At 42.7% G+C, this 16,731-nt stretch overlaps 1 protein-coding gene and 1 pseudogene across 4 annotated transcripts in view; both read right to left on the minus strand.

Moving 5' to 3' along the window:
- Window positions 1–3,544: 3,544 nt before the first annotated feature.
- Window positions 3,545–6,379, minus strand: LOC609121 (annotated as a pseudogene).
- A 7,623-nt stretch (window positions 6,380–14,002) lies between these two features.
- Window positions 14,003–16,731, minus strand: part of CPN1 (carboxypeptidase N subunit 1) — a 33,653-nt gene continuing 30,924 nt past the window's right edge. For all 4 annotated transcript variants that reach the window (XM_038578510.1, XM_038578509.1, XM_038578508.1 and 1 more), the window contains one exon: window positions 14,003–14,282. In XM_038578510.1, the coding sequence (XP_038434438.1) occupies window positions 14,169–14,282 (114 nt within the window). In that variant the 3' untranslated portion in view covers window positions 14,003–14,168. The remainder of the gene's footprint in view (window positions 14,283–16,731) is intronic.

Below are 16,731 nucleotides of genomic sequence, written 5' to 3' on the forward strand. Positions count from 1 at the left end.
GAATTTAAATTTCATTTTCAGTCAATATATTGATACGTTATAAAATATCCTAAATTTTAGAGACTGGAATGAAAAGGATCAATGGAGGCAAATGCGTGTGAAACTTCTTTGTTTGTATAGTAAAATGGAAAAGCTTGACTGGGGTGCCTGGGTGGCTCAGTCGGTTAAGTATCTGCCTTCAGCTCAGGTTGAGAATCCAGGGTCCTGGGATCAAGGGCCCTCCTCACCCACCTACCGCCTATTCCCCCCCACCCCCTTCCCCCACCCCCTTTGGCTCCCTGCTGAGTGGGCAGCCTGCTTCTCCCTCTGCCCCTCCCCCTTCTCATGTCCACTGGCTCACTCTCAAATAAATAAAATCTTAAAAATAAATAAATAAAAAGAAAAGGCTTGGCTGGCTTTTTTCCTGGATAATCCTCAACAAGTCAAAACAGAATAGCTCAATTGCTGATTATTTGGTTAATCTCATTGATCAAAACTGTTTAGTTGTGTCGTTTTGTTTTGTTTTGCTTGGGAGGAGGGGCAGTGGGAGAGGGAGAAAGAATCTTTTTTTTTTTTTTTTTTTTTTTTTTTTTTATGGAGAAAGAATCTTAAGCAGGGTCCATGCCCAGCAAGGAGCCAGATACAGGGCTTAGCCTTTACTACCCTGAGATCATAAGCTGAGCCAAATAGAGTCAAACACTTAACTGGCTGAGCCACCCAGGCGCCCCTAGTGTGTTGTTTTTTTTTAATTTCTCATGTCTAAATGTAAACTCGACCTGTCAGGACATACTGCATCTAAAGTGTCTGTCACTGTTATGATGGGCGACATCACTAACAGTTTGGCATGGCTTGGCCCCAAATCAAAGCCAACTCCCCCTGGCTTCCCTCTGGAATGTATCATGTCTCAGCCACAAGCTGTTGCTAGTGATGGCAAGCTGATGAGAGTAGTAAACTGCTGAAATGAAACTAAGCTGGCCTCGCTCGTGGTGCGAGTCATCTGTCAGTCTTTGAATACCCAGGGGGCCAGCACTAAAAAAACAAAAGTGCAGATAAAATAATATATTCCTATTTCTATTATTAAAGATGATGTAGTTTTTGAATGTTGATGAGGTCCTGAGCTGATAGCCAAGAAAGAATTCTTGAGAGGTCTTTGGTGCAAAAAGGTGATTTTATTAAAACACTACAGGATCCATGGGCCGAAAGCTGCTTGCACTGGGGTCACGAGGAGTGGCCCATTATAAACTTTCAAGCTGAGAGGGGGTCAGGGACAGTGGAAGCCTCCCAGATATTTTGAAAACAAGGTTTCCAGGATCCTGAGGGGGCTAGCTATTGTTAGGAAAAAGTCATTTATTACTGTTTAGTAAAAACTCAGTCATGACACTCTTGATATCTTTCAGATGAATATAGGTGGGTCATATGATTGCCAATACATATCTTGGGGGGTAAAGATAGAGGACGTTTCCAAAGGAATTTTTGTATGTTAAAGTAGATTTACAGGATGGGGGGGTGGGCAGGCTAAGATTGCCTTTTGCCCTTAGCAAAGTATTAACATCAAGGTAGTTAAGTCCCTAGACAAATGTCACTCTACCTGTTTCAAGGACTTGTCCATGGGCTGTAGGTAGTAAGGAAATTTAATAACATCTCTTCTGCCTTTGTTTCCCACATCAAAGATATGTTTTAATGTCTTTATGATAAAAGTCACAGATTTGCATTCTAAGATGTCAGAGAAGGAAGAAACATTCACTTGGAAATGTTATTAATCTTTCATCAAAATGGTGCTGGGATACAGTAGGATAGAAAGGAGAGGACTCAGCTTGGATGGAGGAAGGAAGGGCTGGGGAGGTGTGCTCTCTTGGAAGAACAGTTGGGAGGATTCTGGAGAGAGGGCATGTGTCTAGTGCTAGGGCAAGGCCAGTTCCTATAAGAAATCAGAGGCCATTTGGTTCCGTTGAAGCCTAGATCCCAGTGGACAAGAATAAAGCCAATCCCCAGGTTGTTTTTCCCAGAAGAGAAAGAACTTGTAAGGAAACTTCAGAGTTCTAAGAAAAGACCCATCATGTTTATCTTCGGGGCTCTTCTTATATATTAAAATGGTGTTCCCTACAGGCTTTTCTCTCTTCCTATCTATTTGCAGATGCTTGAAACTGGTTTAATGAGGAATAAGGAATTCTTTTTTTTTTTTTTTAAGATTTTATTTATTTATTCATGATAGTCACACAGAGAGACAGAGAGGCAGAGACACAGACAGAGGGAGAAGCAGGCTCCATGCGCCGGGAGCCCGAAGTAGGATTCGATCCCGGGTCTCCAGGATCGCGCCCCGGGCCAAAGGCAGGCGCCAAACCGCTGCACCACCCAGGGATCCCAGGAATAAGGAATTCTTTATAATCTTTTTCCTCAGAGGGACTGATTCCTTATTTCAAAAAGACACCTGTCAATTTTCAGTATCAAAACAGTTTGCACTATTGGTTTCTTTCTCTCAATCGGCCCCCAAAGAGAGGCCACCAAAGGAAGAGTACATTTTAAGCCAATAAGCTGCAGGATGCACACCTAACAGACCATCATGGAAACCTCACCTAAAAGGGGAGCTGGGGAGGGAAAGAAACTTTTAAAAGATCAACACACTGTCAGCCCACAGACTGTAGAGAGTTCTCAGCCAGACGGGGTGGTCAATGTGCCCCAACCCTAAAGAAGCAAAGTTTCAAAATAATATAAAATTTAAAAACAGTTTTGTACATAAGCTATTCAAGATTTCTCCAGCACTAACTGATACAAAGCACAATGAGATGGCACGTTTAGAGGCAGCAGCTTTGGACCCAGATGAGTTTGTTTCATGTGGCTGAATCAGTGGCAAACATAATTTTCTTTTTTCTTTTAAGGAGGCAGGAGAGCAAATAAGTGGTCACCTCGACATAAGGGGAACATGATCCATTCTGTAAGCAGTTAGGGCAAAGATAGGACAAGGATTTGGTCTCAGATCGAGGTCCATCTTAATTTTTGTTTGGTCACATCTGATGGCAAAAAAAAAAAAAAAAAAAAAACATTATGTTGCTCAAAGATACCTTAAAGCTGAAACCCTGAGCCACACGTTTTTGGCCAACTTCTGGAATCACCTTTCTAATTTGGCTGGTATTTTGGAAAGAGCAACGAGGCTCCCAGAGTGGGTCTCTTTCTGCTGAGAGCCAGGGCTGAGAGCCAGGGCCCTGCTCACTCCCTCCTCTGTGGAGAGGGCAGTATTCATTAGTCTGAAAAGTTAATTCCAAATGGGAGGAAGGGGTTAGACTGCTGCTTCAGAACTGTGGACTTATTTGGAATGTTTTACAAATGTCGCTACATAACTACAACAAAAAAGGTAATTACAGAATGTGTACATCACAGGACGCCTGAGTGGCTCAGTGGTTGAGCGTCTGCCTTTGGCTCAGGGCCTGATCCTGGAGATCCGGGAGATCCGGGATGGAGACCCACGTTGGGCTCCCTGCATGGAGCCTGCTTCTCCCTCTGCCTCTGTCTCTGCCTCTCTCTGTGTGTCTCTCATGAATAAATAAATAAAATCTTTTTTAAAAAAATGTGTACATCACAACATGCTTTTAAAGACACTTTGCATTGTGCTCACATTCCCTTAACCATTGTTCCCAAAGGTGCTCAGCCTCAAGCCCAACTGGAATCTCTAGGGAGAGGCAGAGACAGTTTGGTGAAAAAGACACAGGGGTAGGGGTGGGAGAGGCAGCAAGAGGAGAAGGCAGCCTTCCAGTTAAAGATCAGCCCTCAGTGTCAAGGCCAGCTTCAGGCAGGCTGGCCTCAGGCGAGTCAGGGTCCGAGGGGGGAGCGGCCGCAGGTGGGACTGGGGTGCTCTACATCTCATTCAGGTCAAGGAGAGTCTGGTCCAGCATCCTTTGTGTACACAGGTGCTCCTCTTTGGTGCCTTTCAGCTTGTCTTCCAAATCCTCAATTGTCTTCTCCAGCTTGGCTGCCGATCTCTCAGCAAACTCAGCGCGGGGCTCTGCCTCCTTGAGTTTATTATCCCTGAGAATCTCTGTCTCTTCCTCATACCTGTCTTCCTTTTGAGAGTACTTTCCGCAGCAGCACTCAGACGCTTCAGGTTCTGGTCCATCAGCCTGATGGCTCAGCCATCTCCCGGCAACGGGACAGCTCGCTCCTCTGTGCGTCCAAGTCCCCCTCAGCGATCAGCAGCTTCCTAGCCACCTCTTCATGCTTCCCGGCTGCCTCTTCTGCAAGGTGCTCGGCCTCTTTGAGTCGGATTTCCTGGAGTTCCATCTTTTCTTCATCTTTCAAGGCTCGGTTCTCAATAACCTTCACACCCCTCTCACTCTCATCAGCAGCTTTCTCCGCTTCCTCCAGCTTTTGCAGGGCCGTGGCCAGGCGCTCCTGGGCGCGGTCCAGCTCCTCTTCAACCAGCTGGATCCTACGGTTCAAGGAGGCCGCCTCGGCCTCAGCCTCAGCCTCAGCCTCAGCCTCAGCCTCAGCCTCAGCCCAGCCTGGTCCCGGCCGGGCCGCCCGCCCCGCTCTCCCGCTCCACTCCGGGCTGCGGGCGCTCGGGCCTCTGCGTCCTCCGCGTGCTCCTGGGAACCTGATCTGGCGCTTCCCCGCCTGGACGGTGGTGACCCCGGCCAGGCCCGCCTCGCCCGCCGCCTCTTGCCTCCTCCGCTGGCTCGGCGCTGCAGCCGCCTCTCCGGATTCTTTATAAATTAAAGGGAAAATCAAATAGGTAAACATATCTACCTTAAAATGCAAGTGCCTGGAGGGATGAGCACTGGGTGTTATGCTATAGGTTGGCAAATTGAACTCCAACTAAAAAGAAAAAAATAAAGAAAAAAATTTTTAATTTTTTAAAATAAAATTAAAAAAATAAAATGCAAGTGCCTAGTTGAGGTAATACTTGGGGAAAACTCATTCTTTTGTGAATCCATCAAGCTATATCTAAGTGACATTATTCTATCTTTTACCATTTTCATGAGGAGACAAGAGAGATCTCTGGGGATCTGGAAGGAGATAATGGAAAAGGAAAAGGGAAGCTGAAGATAATTTTATTATTTTTTAAAGATTTATTTATTTGAGACAGAGAGTGCAGGGTGGGGGGAGGAACACAGGGAGAGGGCAAGAGATTATCTTGAGCAGCCTACCCACTGAGAAAGGAACCTGACAGGGCTCCTTCTCAAGACCCTGAGATCATGACCTGTGTGGAAATCAAGAGTTGGACACTTGGGGCACCTGGGTGGCTCAGGTTGTGCTCCCGGGGTCCTGGGATGGAGTCCCACATCACGCTCCCCATGGGGAGCCTGCTTCTCCCTCTGCCTATGTCTCTGCCTCTTCCTGTCTCTCATGAATAAATAAAATCTTAAAAAAAAAAAAAAAAAGAGTTGGATACTTAACTGATTAAACCACCCAGGGGCCCCAAGAAGATAATTTTATAGTAAATGTTTATGGAGACCTGGCCTTCAGTTAAGAGCCTACCATATATTATCTTTTCTTTCTTCTATTGGTCAGAAAAATATTTATTACCCTAAGAAATAAATTCTCCATTTGAATAGAATCAATAATTTTTACAAGATATTTTATAAATTTATAAATCACCTTTATAAGTCATCTTTCTTTTCTTTTCCTAGTTGTCTACTTTCATTAATGTAGACATAACAAGATAACCAAAGCTGTCTTTTCCTTTTCCAAATAATATTGGTTGTTTTTTCCTAGGATGTATCATGACAACAATCCAGCCAGGTAATTATTGTAATCCTTAGGTTGTAAATGAGGCACTGAGGCTCAGTGGGGTTGAGTAGCTTGCTTGCCTAGTGCTTCCCACACCTCCCATACTTTAATCATTACTATGCCACTTTTGCTGTAATCTGGTACTCTCAAAAAAATCATAATTCTTGACTAAATGGCATACCACCTTGCTATTTCTTTTTTATTATTTTTATTTAAATTACTCACTTTGTTTTTAAGGGAAACTGTGCCACTCCCACAAGTGCAAAGCCAGTATAGACTGTAATTCATAGAAGGTAATCTTTAAAATAAATACAGTGGAAATAAAACTGCTAGTAAATTCTAATTCTGAGCTTGAGGTCTGCTCTGTGTTTGTTAAAAAATGAAACTAGCCAGTGTTAAAAAGTTAGAACCAAACAGAAACTTTCTGCTTGACATATTCTGGATTTGTCAGTGAAGGATCTAAAGAAATTGATAGGAGAACAACGTTTTCACTAAGTGATTTTTCATTAAGTGATAATTTGATCAGAGCATAACTCAAAATTGGCTTCTGCACTATCTGAATTATCCTGAAGAATATCTTGAGTACTACCCATGATTCTTTACACATACCTTGGGAAATATCTGATTTGCCCAAGAAAACAGAGCTTGTAAAGGACAAAGCTAGGATCCAAACCACCATCTGCCAGCATCAAAGTCTTTCCATTGTGCAATGTGGGCTTCCCATTTAACTGATTTCAAAACTTCGCTCTGAATTGGTCATGTTTGTCTTCCCTTGGCAATATTGTATCCTGGTGCTTCCATGAGGCTTAGTGATGTCATGACCTTTAATGTCTTTCCTGGAAATGTGCCAGCAACTGTACACCACACTCCAGAGGAAGCCTGACCCCCGTGGGGCCTGTGGGACTGAATTCTTTTGATGTAATGCAGTGCTTTTCCTAGCGCAGTCTGGGAATGCATTGCCTGTTTAAGCAGCTGTGCCACGTTGCTGTTTCTTGTTGTTCTGTGGTCAAGTTCACATTCCCCCACACTCCCACCTCCTATATGATAATTATCTGTTTGAATTAGTGGACATTGTCTCATAGGAAAGTCATCTGACTTCATACTGTACTAAGTCAGGTCTACATTAGCCAAACAAAGTAGGGGACTAAATGACAATGTGGATTATGATTCTTTGGCCTTTGATAAGACTGACCTCAATTGCTTCACATACTATTGTAAAATGTGTCAACCTCTCACTCTCCTCACAGATGGTGAGTTGATTGAAGGCAGGGACTGTGAATTGATCTTTGTATCCTTATTGCCTATCAAAGTGCCTCACACGGAGATGTATTTAATAACCGTTTGTTGAATGATTGAATTCACTTGAGTTAAGAGTTTTAGTAAAATGGGACACCTGGGTGGCTCAGCAGTTGAGCATCTGCCTTTGGCTCATGGCATGATCCTGGAGTCCCAGCATCAAGTCTCACATCGAGCTCCCTGCTTGGAGCCTGCTTCTTCCTCTGCCTCTGTCTCTGCCTCTCTGTCTCTCATGAATAAATAAATAAAATCTTTTTTAAAAAAGTATTATAGAAAAAAAAAGTATTATAGTAAAATCAAAAAGGTGCTTGAATTTAATAAAATTGCAATGCTCTTTTGTTTTGTCTATAATCATTGATTCTTCATTATCTGAAACAGTTTAATTTTTTTTTTTTTTTAATAGGAACCAACTCTCCTGAACCAACTCTCCTATAGAGTTGACATATTAACGACATACATTTGAACTGCATGGGTCCACTTATATGCAGATCGTTTTCTATAAATCCAGTATAGTACTGTAAATGTACTTTTTCTTCCTTATGATTTTTCTTAATGTTTTTCCCCCTCTGGCTTATTTTATTGTGAAAATACAGTATATAATATGTAAAATATATGAAATACATGTTAATTCATGACTATTATATCATAATACAACTATTGCATTGGTAAAGCATTCGGTCAACAGTAGGTTATTAGTAGTGAAGCTTTTGGGAAGTCAAAAGTTATACACGATTTTCAACTGCACAGGGCCAGCGGGGGTTGGCACCCCAAGTCCCCATGTTGTTCAAGGGTCAAATATATTATAAGCCACCCTTAGCCCACTTCTGCCATCCAGGAGTTGGGCATATGACCCCAGAATGACCAGAGTCACTATGATGGTTTTAGAGACAGGCAGACGACCCAGTTTGTGCTATTTAGAGTCAGGTCCAAGAATCAATGGTTTGTTGCTAGGCTGGTAAAAATACAAGCTTGAAGCTCCTGATGGACATCTGGTCCCCTCATGGGGAGAGTGCACGTGAGAATGAAGTCACCATTGAAGATAATGAAATCAAGAAATGGAGAAAGAGTCCAGACCACATAATTGGGGCACCTGGATCCAGACATGCCTGAAAACTCCTCTTATAAATTTTTAGCTTTATGAGCCAAGGTCCCATCTTTAAACTACTGGTTCACAAATGCCAACCCAAGATAAAACATTTACTGTTTCCTAACAAAGTGAGAAAAAACAATATGATTTATAAGACTCTTTATCCTGACATTTTATCATTCTTAATTTTAGGCATTAAAACATTTATGAATTGATGGCAATAATAGATAGCAATTGTATTTTTCTACTTGTCCTTTTTTTTTTTTTTCTACTTGTCCTTAATAGAAAATGAGAAAGTTAGTGGGCTATCTATCCTTTGTCTTAGTCTGCTCCAGCTGCTATAACAAATTATCATAGGCTTAAACAACAAATGCTTATTTCTCCCAGTTCTAGAGGTTGGGAAGTCTGCCGTCAGCATGTCGGCCATGCCGATTCCAGAGAGAACCTCCTTCCTGGCTTGTAAATGGCCTTCTTATTGTAGGCTACATGGCAGAGAGAGAGAAAAGGTAGCTCTCTTCCTCTTCTTATAAGGACATGAATCCCACAGTGGAGGCTCCACCTTCGTGTCCTAATTCCCTCCCAAAGGCTCCACCTCAAAATGCCATCATATTAGGGCTTCAAATTAAAAATCTGAATTGTGGGGAGGATACAGGCATCCAGCCCATAGCACCCTCCACTGCAAAATGTTTTCTATCAGCCTGTGAAATAAAAGTCCGCTATAAACTACAGTGTATAAAATATAGTATTTATATATATGTTAAAAATTATGGTCCTTTTCTTTATTTATACTTCATCTGATTCCAGAAAGCATTAAGACAACAAACTCAACTCCTTTGATCTAATGCCCAGGAAGGACTCTTCATTCCAAAGGCCTCACATGGGACTCTAAAAGCAAGTCAGAGGTCTTTCGTCCCTCCGGGGGTAGACATGGATCCAAGTGATGATTTTATTTGCCTCTTCCCAGGGACTGCAATGGGAAGCAGCGAGTCACAGTAGAAAAAAGCAGCACCTCGAGGGCTTCCCTTGGCTGCTTGTCACCTGTTCTGTAATGGCTTCAGGAGCCCCTCTTCTGAGTGATGCTACTACATCCCTTGTGTACCAAGGCCTTGATGGGATGAGGGTGAAGGGGTTCAGGGCCTGGTAGGAAGTGAATAGAATGGAGGTAGCAGAAGGAGTGATCCATGAGAGGGAGCAGGGCAACACATTCACTGAAGGGAGGAATAGGAAAAAGTGAGAGAAAAAAAAAGCCTTTATAAATAGTGGAATTTAACTTTTGGGAGGAGAGAGAGAATTGATGTTTTCTTAGGCATTTGCCCAGGGGAATGTTTACTCATGGTTTCATAGCCAGAATAAGCTTAGTGTTAAAGTAGAAATGAAGTAATATTTCAGGCAGACATGGACATGATGAAGTATCGTGTAGCATGTGTGCTGAGAACGTGTGTCTTAGACAAATCATAATGCCACATATATGAAGATGATGCTCTGGACTTTGATGTCTGACGGCAGATTTGTCCCAAGCCGTGCTGCCCTACTTTCTTGATCCTTGTTTTTGAGATGGTTGGTCGGGTTGGGGTGTTTCCTGCAACCACGGAAAAAGTGAATCTTATTGGTTCGCTTATGACTAGACTCAGTGTGGTTTGAATGCTATGCTGTGTCTTAAACCTATGCTGGGTTAGGCTTCTAGCATGTTAGATCCTACACTGGGAAGCTAAACACACACAGACACACACACACACACACACACACACACCCTTAGAAAGAAATGCGACTAGGACCAGCCAGGCTCTTTCCTGCCACAAAGTCCTTGGGCTTACTCTTCCTTCTACCTGAAACCTTTATTCCTATTCTCTGTAAGTCTTCCCTTTTCTTATCCTTTATACATCCCTTCTTCAGAGAAATTGTCCGTTACCATCCTATCTCAAATAGACCCCACTGGCATTTCCTCTCTTAGCATCTTCTCAGATACTAATTCTTTTAATGTGCTTATTAATTTGTTTTGTTTTCTCTTCCTCTACATCCCTCTAACTCCAAAAAGGTAGGAACTGCATCTCTTTGGTTTACCCACTGTTTTCCATACTCTTATCACAGGGTCTGATTCATAAATGGGACTTAACTTTTGTCAGAGGAGCAAATCAATAAATTAACTGCTATGAATTCATATCCTGGATTTTAACAGGTAAAAACATGGCACTACTGGGGAGCCTGGGTGGCTCAGTTAGTTAAGGGTCTGTCTTTGGCTCAGGTCATGATCTCAGGACCCTGGGATCAAGCCCGGCCTCAGGCTCCTTGTTCAGGGAGGAGCCTGTTTCTCCCTCTCTCACTCTCCCTGCTGTGCTTGCTCTGTGTCAAATAAAATCTTTTTTAAAAATCCATTTTCCACCTTAAAAAAAAAAAAACCTTGACACTACTGTATTCGGATCTTACCTTTTTAGAATAAGATTTCAAAGTGTTTGGCTATGTAGGAGGGCTCCTGCTCTTGCTTTTCCTTCAAAGTGTCCTGAAGGTGGATGGAAGAGCTTGTGATGTTGCACATTGTTTATGGATTTTTGGTCCTTTGGAAAAGGGAGGAGACCCTTTATTTGGAGAACAATTCTGTCTATAAAGTCTCTGGAGATCCTTTACATTTTCTTTTGTTTTACTTTTTATGCCAATGGTGCATGTTCACAGTCTAGTGACAAGCAATTTGGTACAAATAATGGGAAATATTTGAGGCAAGACACTACAGTTACCCAAGGGCTAAAGTCCCTGCTGTCAGAGACATGTCCCTTTAGAGAGAGAAAATGTCACAGTCACCTCCTGGGTAAAGGTGACTACATCAGCCCTCTTATTTAAAAAGAGTTATCTTTTTGTTTTTTCCTGTGCTTCGTTTTACATATGTTCACTTGAGGGGTGAGCACATCAGCTCTACTTCTCAGTATGATGATTACAACTAGTTGTGTTTTACCTATTTATATCCAACCCAATTTTCAGAAAAAAAATGAGTTTATGTATTCTTTTTCTATTACTGCATAACAAATCTATTACTGCATAACAAACTAGAGACTTAAAACAGCACAAACGTATTATGTCGCAGTTTCTATGGTCAGGAGTCTGGGCATGGATTGGCTGGGTCCTCTGCTCCAGTCTCACAAGACTGCAGTTAGGTGTTGGCCCAAGCTCATTCAGATTATTGGCATAATTCATTTCCTTGTGATGTATGACTATGGTCCCCATTTTCTTGCTCTCTGTTGGCTGGGAACATTCTCAATTTCTAGGGGATGCTCCTCCCCATAGGTAGTTCATAAGCTACCTGTCTGGTTTCTTCCTCTGCAGGCAGTCAGAGAAACTGTTTTTTTGTTTTTGTTTTTGTTTTTTGTTTTTTTTAGATTTTTTTTTAAGATTTATTTATTTATTAGAGTCAGAGAGAGAGAGAGAGAGAGGCAGAGACACAGGCAGAGGGAGAAGCAGACTCCACACAGGGAGTCCAACGCGGGACTCGATCCCAGGTCTCCAGGATCACACCCTGGGCTGCAGGCGGCGCTAAACCGCTGCGCCACTGGGGCTGCCCTTTTTTTTCATTTTTTAAAAAAGATTTTATTTACTCATTCATGAAAGACACACACACACACAGAGGCAGAGGCACAGGCAGAGGGAGAAGCAGGATCCATGCAAGAAGCCCCACGCGGGACCCGATTGCGTGACTCCAGGACCATGCCCCGGACCGAAGGCAGGCGCTAAACCGTTGAGCCACCCAGGGATCCCGATAAACTATTTTTAAAGGGTTCATCTGATTAGGTCAGGCCCACCCTGGATAATCTTCCTTTTGATTAAGCTAAAATGACTGATTTGTTTCCCTATCATGTTGCCCTGCCCAGGTTCAGACTGTTTTCTCAGCTGGCTTTTAACTGGTTACTCACTGACTCAGTCTTGCTCTGGCTACAGCCAACTGTTCTTATGGCTATAGCCAGGGTAATCATTCTAAATCTGATCCCTGCCACTCCTTGAGTGGAATCCTTCAATGGCTCCTTGTCCTTCCCAGGATAAAGTCCAAACCCCATGATATGGTTCAAAGGTCCTTCATGATCTGTTCCTCCCCACCCCATTGGCTTCAGCTTTTGGCCCCTTGCTCAGTCCCTCACCCTGCCACCTCACTTGCTCCCCATTTCCTTCCTCTTGGTCTATGCCTCTTTATCTGACCTTATTACATCTCACCTTAGACTTCACTAGCTCGGATGCCTTTCCTGCCTGATCCTCCCAAGACCATAGTAGGGACCTTCCCACAGGCTCCCTACCTCCCTACTGAATCAGAGCAATCATCACAATGCGGTGTAATGACCTATTATCTTCCCAATTAGACTGTAGCTGCCCAAGATCATGAGCTGTATCTTTTTTTTCTACATTGAGCAAGGACTCATAAATTTCACCTGAATGAATGGATGGGTGATGAATGTACGAGAGTATGTGGCTGTGTCATGGAAAACACCATGACTATACTTTGCAAACATCAGCTTTGCTAAGTAACTATGTATGTACCAGGGAACCTGAAAACAAAGCAAATGATATTCAGACAGTCTGGGAAAATCAAGTGCACATGAAAACCTCAGGCATAAAGTTCCTCTGAGTCTCTCAAGAAGCTGCTGCTTTATAAAAACAAAAGGAGAACCAAGGAATATGGGAGTCAAATTGGGAAGAAAGGAAAAATGTAGAGAAAGCATTAAATCATCTGAGGAGGGACACCTGGGTGGCTCAGCAGTTGAACATCTGCCTTCGGCTCAGGACGTGATCCCAGGATCCAGGATGGAGTCCCGCATTGGGCTTCTTGCAGGGAGTCTGCTTCTCCCTCTGCCTATGTCTCTGCCTCAATCTCTCTTTCTCTCTGTCTCTCATCAATCAATCAATCAATCAATCTTTTAAAAAAATCATCTAAGGAGAGTATTCTCTTTTTAAATGAGAAAAAATAGATTTTTTTCTGTTTTCCTTTTGACCACAGATTGAGAGATAGCTAAAGTAACAGAAAAATAAATCATGTGTTAATCCTAGTCTTGATAGGCCTCCTGAAGAGGGTGGTTGTCACAGCTAAGGCACCTTTTGTCTTCTGATAAGTGTGGGAATATCTGTTGAAAGGAGCAAAATAATTCAATGTTAGTCAGTCAGTCAGTTAGTCAGAGGCCGGGGTCGGGGAGGTTGACAGAGTGAGGGGATGTGGAACAAGTGGAGGAAACTGGAGCTTGCCCTGTTTCACCGAGGCAGGGCTCTGAAACGGGGTACATGGCAAAGAACCCTCACCAAGCCCCAAGGGCAGGAACCCCAACATACCCAATGGCAGCTTATGAACTTGTGTGCTTGTGATTACATATCTCTTCAAAATCTTTACTAACATCTTCTTCCTCAGTAACATTTTTAGTACAAATGGGTTCTGGGGAACTCAGCAAGGTGGACATTGCTGGGTGTCACTGGCACAGGGACAGGAAAGTCATTCCATAGAGTCATTTACATCACACTTACAAACCCAGAAAATGTTTTGAAAGCTCCATGTTGTGTAAAATGCCCATGTATGACAATAAGTGGCAGTATCTAGGCATTTGTGAATGAAATCCTTTTCTTATTGAGAAACTATTGTTTATTGTTGAAATAGCCCTCTGGGATTTCAGAAGACTTGGTCACTTTGTCTTGCTATGGGAACAGCATCAATTAAGAATCATGTCAGCCTTTCAGCCATTCCTTCAGAAATCTCCCTTGAATGCCTGCTATGTTGCAGGCTTGATGATAGACTCTGGAAGTAGAGTGGCCAACCAGCCGGAACTGGCCTCTAGATGCAGTGTGGACTGGCATTGGAGACTTCTGGAGCCAAACCATTCCCCCAGAATAGGAAAATCTTACTGAATACTGCTGAATGGATTCACTGCCACAACAGAGGGCTAACCCTGGAAACAGAGACCATTCTGAATTGTTCTGAATATATTTATGTTTAAATATGTCCCAGATAACAAAATAGAAAGCTTCATCTGATGGGAAAGCAGGAACAAGCCTTTCTAACGTGTGGCCCCAGCACTGGGGATTTCAGGTAGGGACTCTCTGGGGCTGCTTCATCTCCATCTCTTCTTTTCTAGCTGACCCGGGGCTGCACTTTCTTTGGTAAGACTCTGCCTTCATGTCCTGAGTTGGGAACTCTCCTGGTAGGGGTTGCTTGAGGCATGCTTCTCTTGAGATGGAAGTTAACCTGGAAGAAAAAAAAGCAGCAGCTAGGAAAGTAAAGTAGTCAGTTTCCTATACCCTGGAATAGAAATTGGGGAAAACCTGTTTGGACCTGGTTTCACCACAGTTCCAGGTCCTGAGGGCAGGGGACCAAGGAGCATGATTTCAGCAGCACTGGTAGTATCAGGCGTGGCTGACAATTCCAAGAAGTGGTTCATAATCACTAGTGATATATACATCAATATATATATATATATATATATATATATATATATATATATATATATATATAGCTGAATTAACTTAATATACATTTGTTTTATAAGGATTAGAAGAAAATTACATCTGCATCTCAAATAACAATTTCACTAATATTACTACTTAGGACAGGAGCTATGATTGACGGTGCCATAATAATCCCCTTCACGCCAATGTGTGAATCACAGGCATTGTGCTCTGGCATGCCAATGAATACCTCAACCTTCAGATCTAAACCTGCTGCCATAAATGCTTGAAAATATAGATAGTAGAAATGATACAGATTATTAGATGGATTCCTAAATTCCAAATTTCCATGTACAATGAGTGCATCCTTTCCAGCAATACACTGAAACTTCCCCTCTGGCCATAGCATGCAGATGTAAAGATAATTCTGACAAGTGTAGGATCTGCTGGCTGTGGAACCATCCGAGGAAGAGGGAGTGGCACAGTGTTCTAACCACACTCCCTTGAGGGATCCTTGGCTTTTAGGCTCTTGGAACCATTTGAGCTGCTGAAGCCAGCTGGGAGTTGAAAAATAGGCAAGAGAGCTCTCCATGGGGTTATTTTCTGCCTCTTCCACAAAAATCCACAGCCAGCTTTTCTGCTAGTTCCCCAAAGTAGAGGAACTCAGAGCAAACTGTACTATATCATTATCATTTTGTATATGGTAATTCAGAGATCTAGGAAAGAGAAAGAGAGAGAGAGAGAGAGAGAAGGAATGGAGGCTGACATCTGGCAGGCTGTGGAGAAAAGCAAAGAGGACACCGGATGACTCTGGAAGATCTTTGAAGGAGTCTTAACTGTAACATGAAAGGCCTCTAGTAAATAATCTCCCCCCACCCCCCAGCCAGATGGATCTCTGCTTTAAAATGAAGAGAGAGGGGCAGCCCCAGTGGCTCAGTGGTTTAGCGCCACCTTCAGCCCAGGGCGTGATCCTGGGGACCGGGGTCCCATGTCGTCGGGCTCCCTGCATGGAGCCTGCTTCTCCCTCTGCCTGTGTCTCTGCCTCTCTCTCTCTGTGTCTCATGAGTAAATAAATAAAATATTTTAAGAAAATGAAAAGAGAGATAGATTCTACTGTGATTAACAAATGGGTTCTTAGTTGTTTTTCAATCTGGGAATTATATACAAAAGACTATTTTTTTTCTTTCTGAGTTATATTTGACATAATGATAGGTTATGTTAATTTATTTAAAGGCTATATCACAAAGGAAATGAAATCTTCTGAAGTAGAATATATTACTTTTGTGGACTTGCAGTTGTTTGCATCCGGCTTTGAAAACCACTTGTAATGCAGGGCTCACACATGTGGCTGCAGATCAGTCATTTGATTTTTGGGTAGAACAAGAAAAAGGGATGGGAGAAAATGTTGCAATTTTTTTTTTGTTTGGGTTTTGTTTTGCTTTGCTTTTATTTATTTGAGAGAGAGAGAGAGCACAAGGAGGGGGCAGAGGGATAGGGAGAAGCAGGCCCCTCACTGAACAGGGAGCTCATCCTAGGACCCTGGGATCCTGACCTGAGCCGAAGGCAGATGCTTAACTGACTGAGCCACCCAGGTGCCCTGATATTTGCAAATTTCTTATCAGACAAAGGACTAGAATCTAAAATCTATAAAGAACTTACCAAACTCAACACCTAAAAAATAATCCAGTCAAGAAATGGGCAGAAGACATGAACAGGCATTTCTCCAAAAAAGACATTCAAATAGCCAACAGACACATGAAAAAGTGCTCAACATCACTGGGCATCAGGGAAATACAAACCAAAACCACAATGAGATATCACCACACCATGAGGATGGCTAAAATTAACAGGTCAGGAAACAACAGATGCTGGTAAGGATGCGGAAAAAGGGGAACACTCTTACACTGCTGGTAGGAAGGCAAGCTGGTGCAGCCACTCTGGAAAACAGTATGGAGCTTCCTCAAAAAGTTAAAAATAAATCTACCCTATGACCCAGCAATTGCACTACTAGGTATTTACCCCAAAGATACAAACATAATGATCCAAAGGGCACCTGCACCCCAATGTTAATAGCAGCAATGTCCACAATAGCCAAACTATGGAAAGAGCCCAGAGACTGATGAATGGATAAAGAAGATATGGTATATGTTTATAATGGAATATTACTCAGCCAACAAAAATAATGAAATCTTGCCATTTGCAATGACGTGGATGGAATTAGAGTGTATCATGCTAAGCAAAATAAGTCA

The sequence above is a fragment of the Canis lupus genome, chromosome 28 (genome assembly GCF_011100685.1).
Source record: "Canis lupus familiaris isolate Mischka breed German Shepherd chromosome 28, alternate assembly UU_Cfam_GSD_1.0, whole genome shotgun sequence".
NCBI classification, from domain to species: Eukaryota; Metazoa; Chordata; class Mammalia; order Carnivora; family Canidae; genus Canis; species Canis lupus.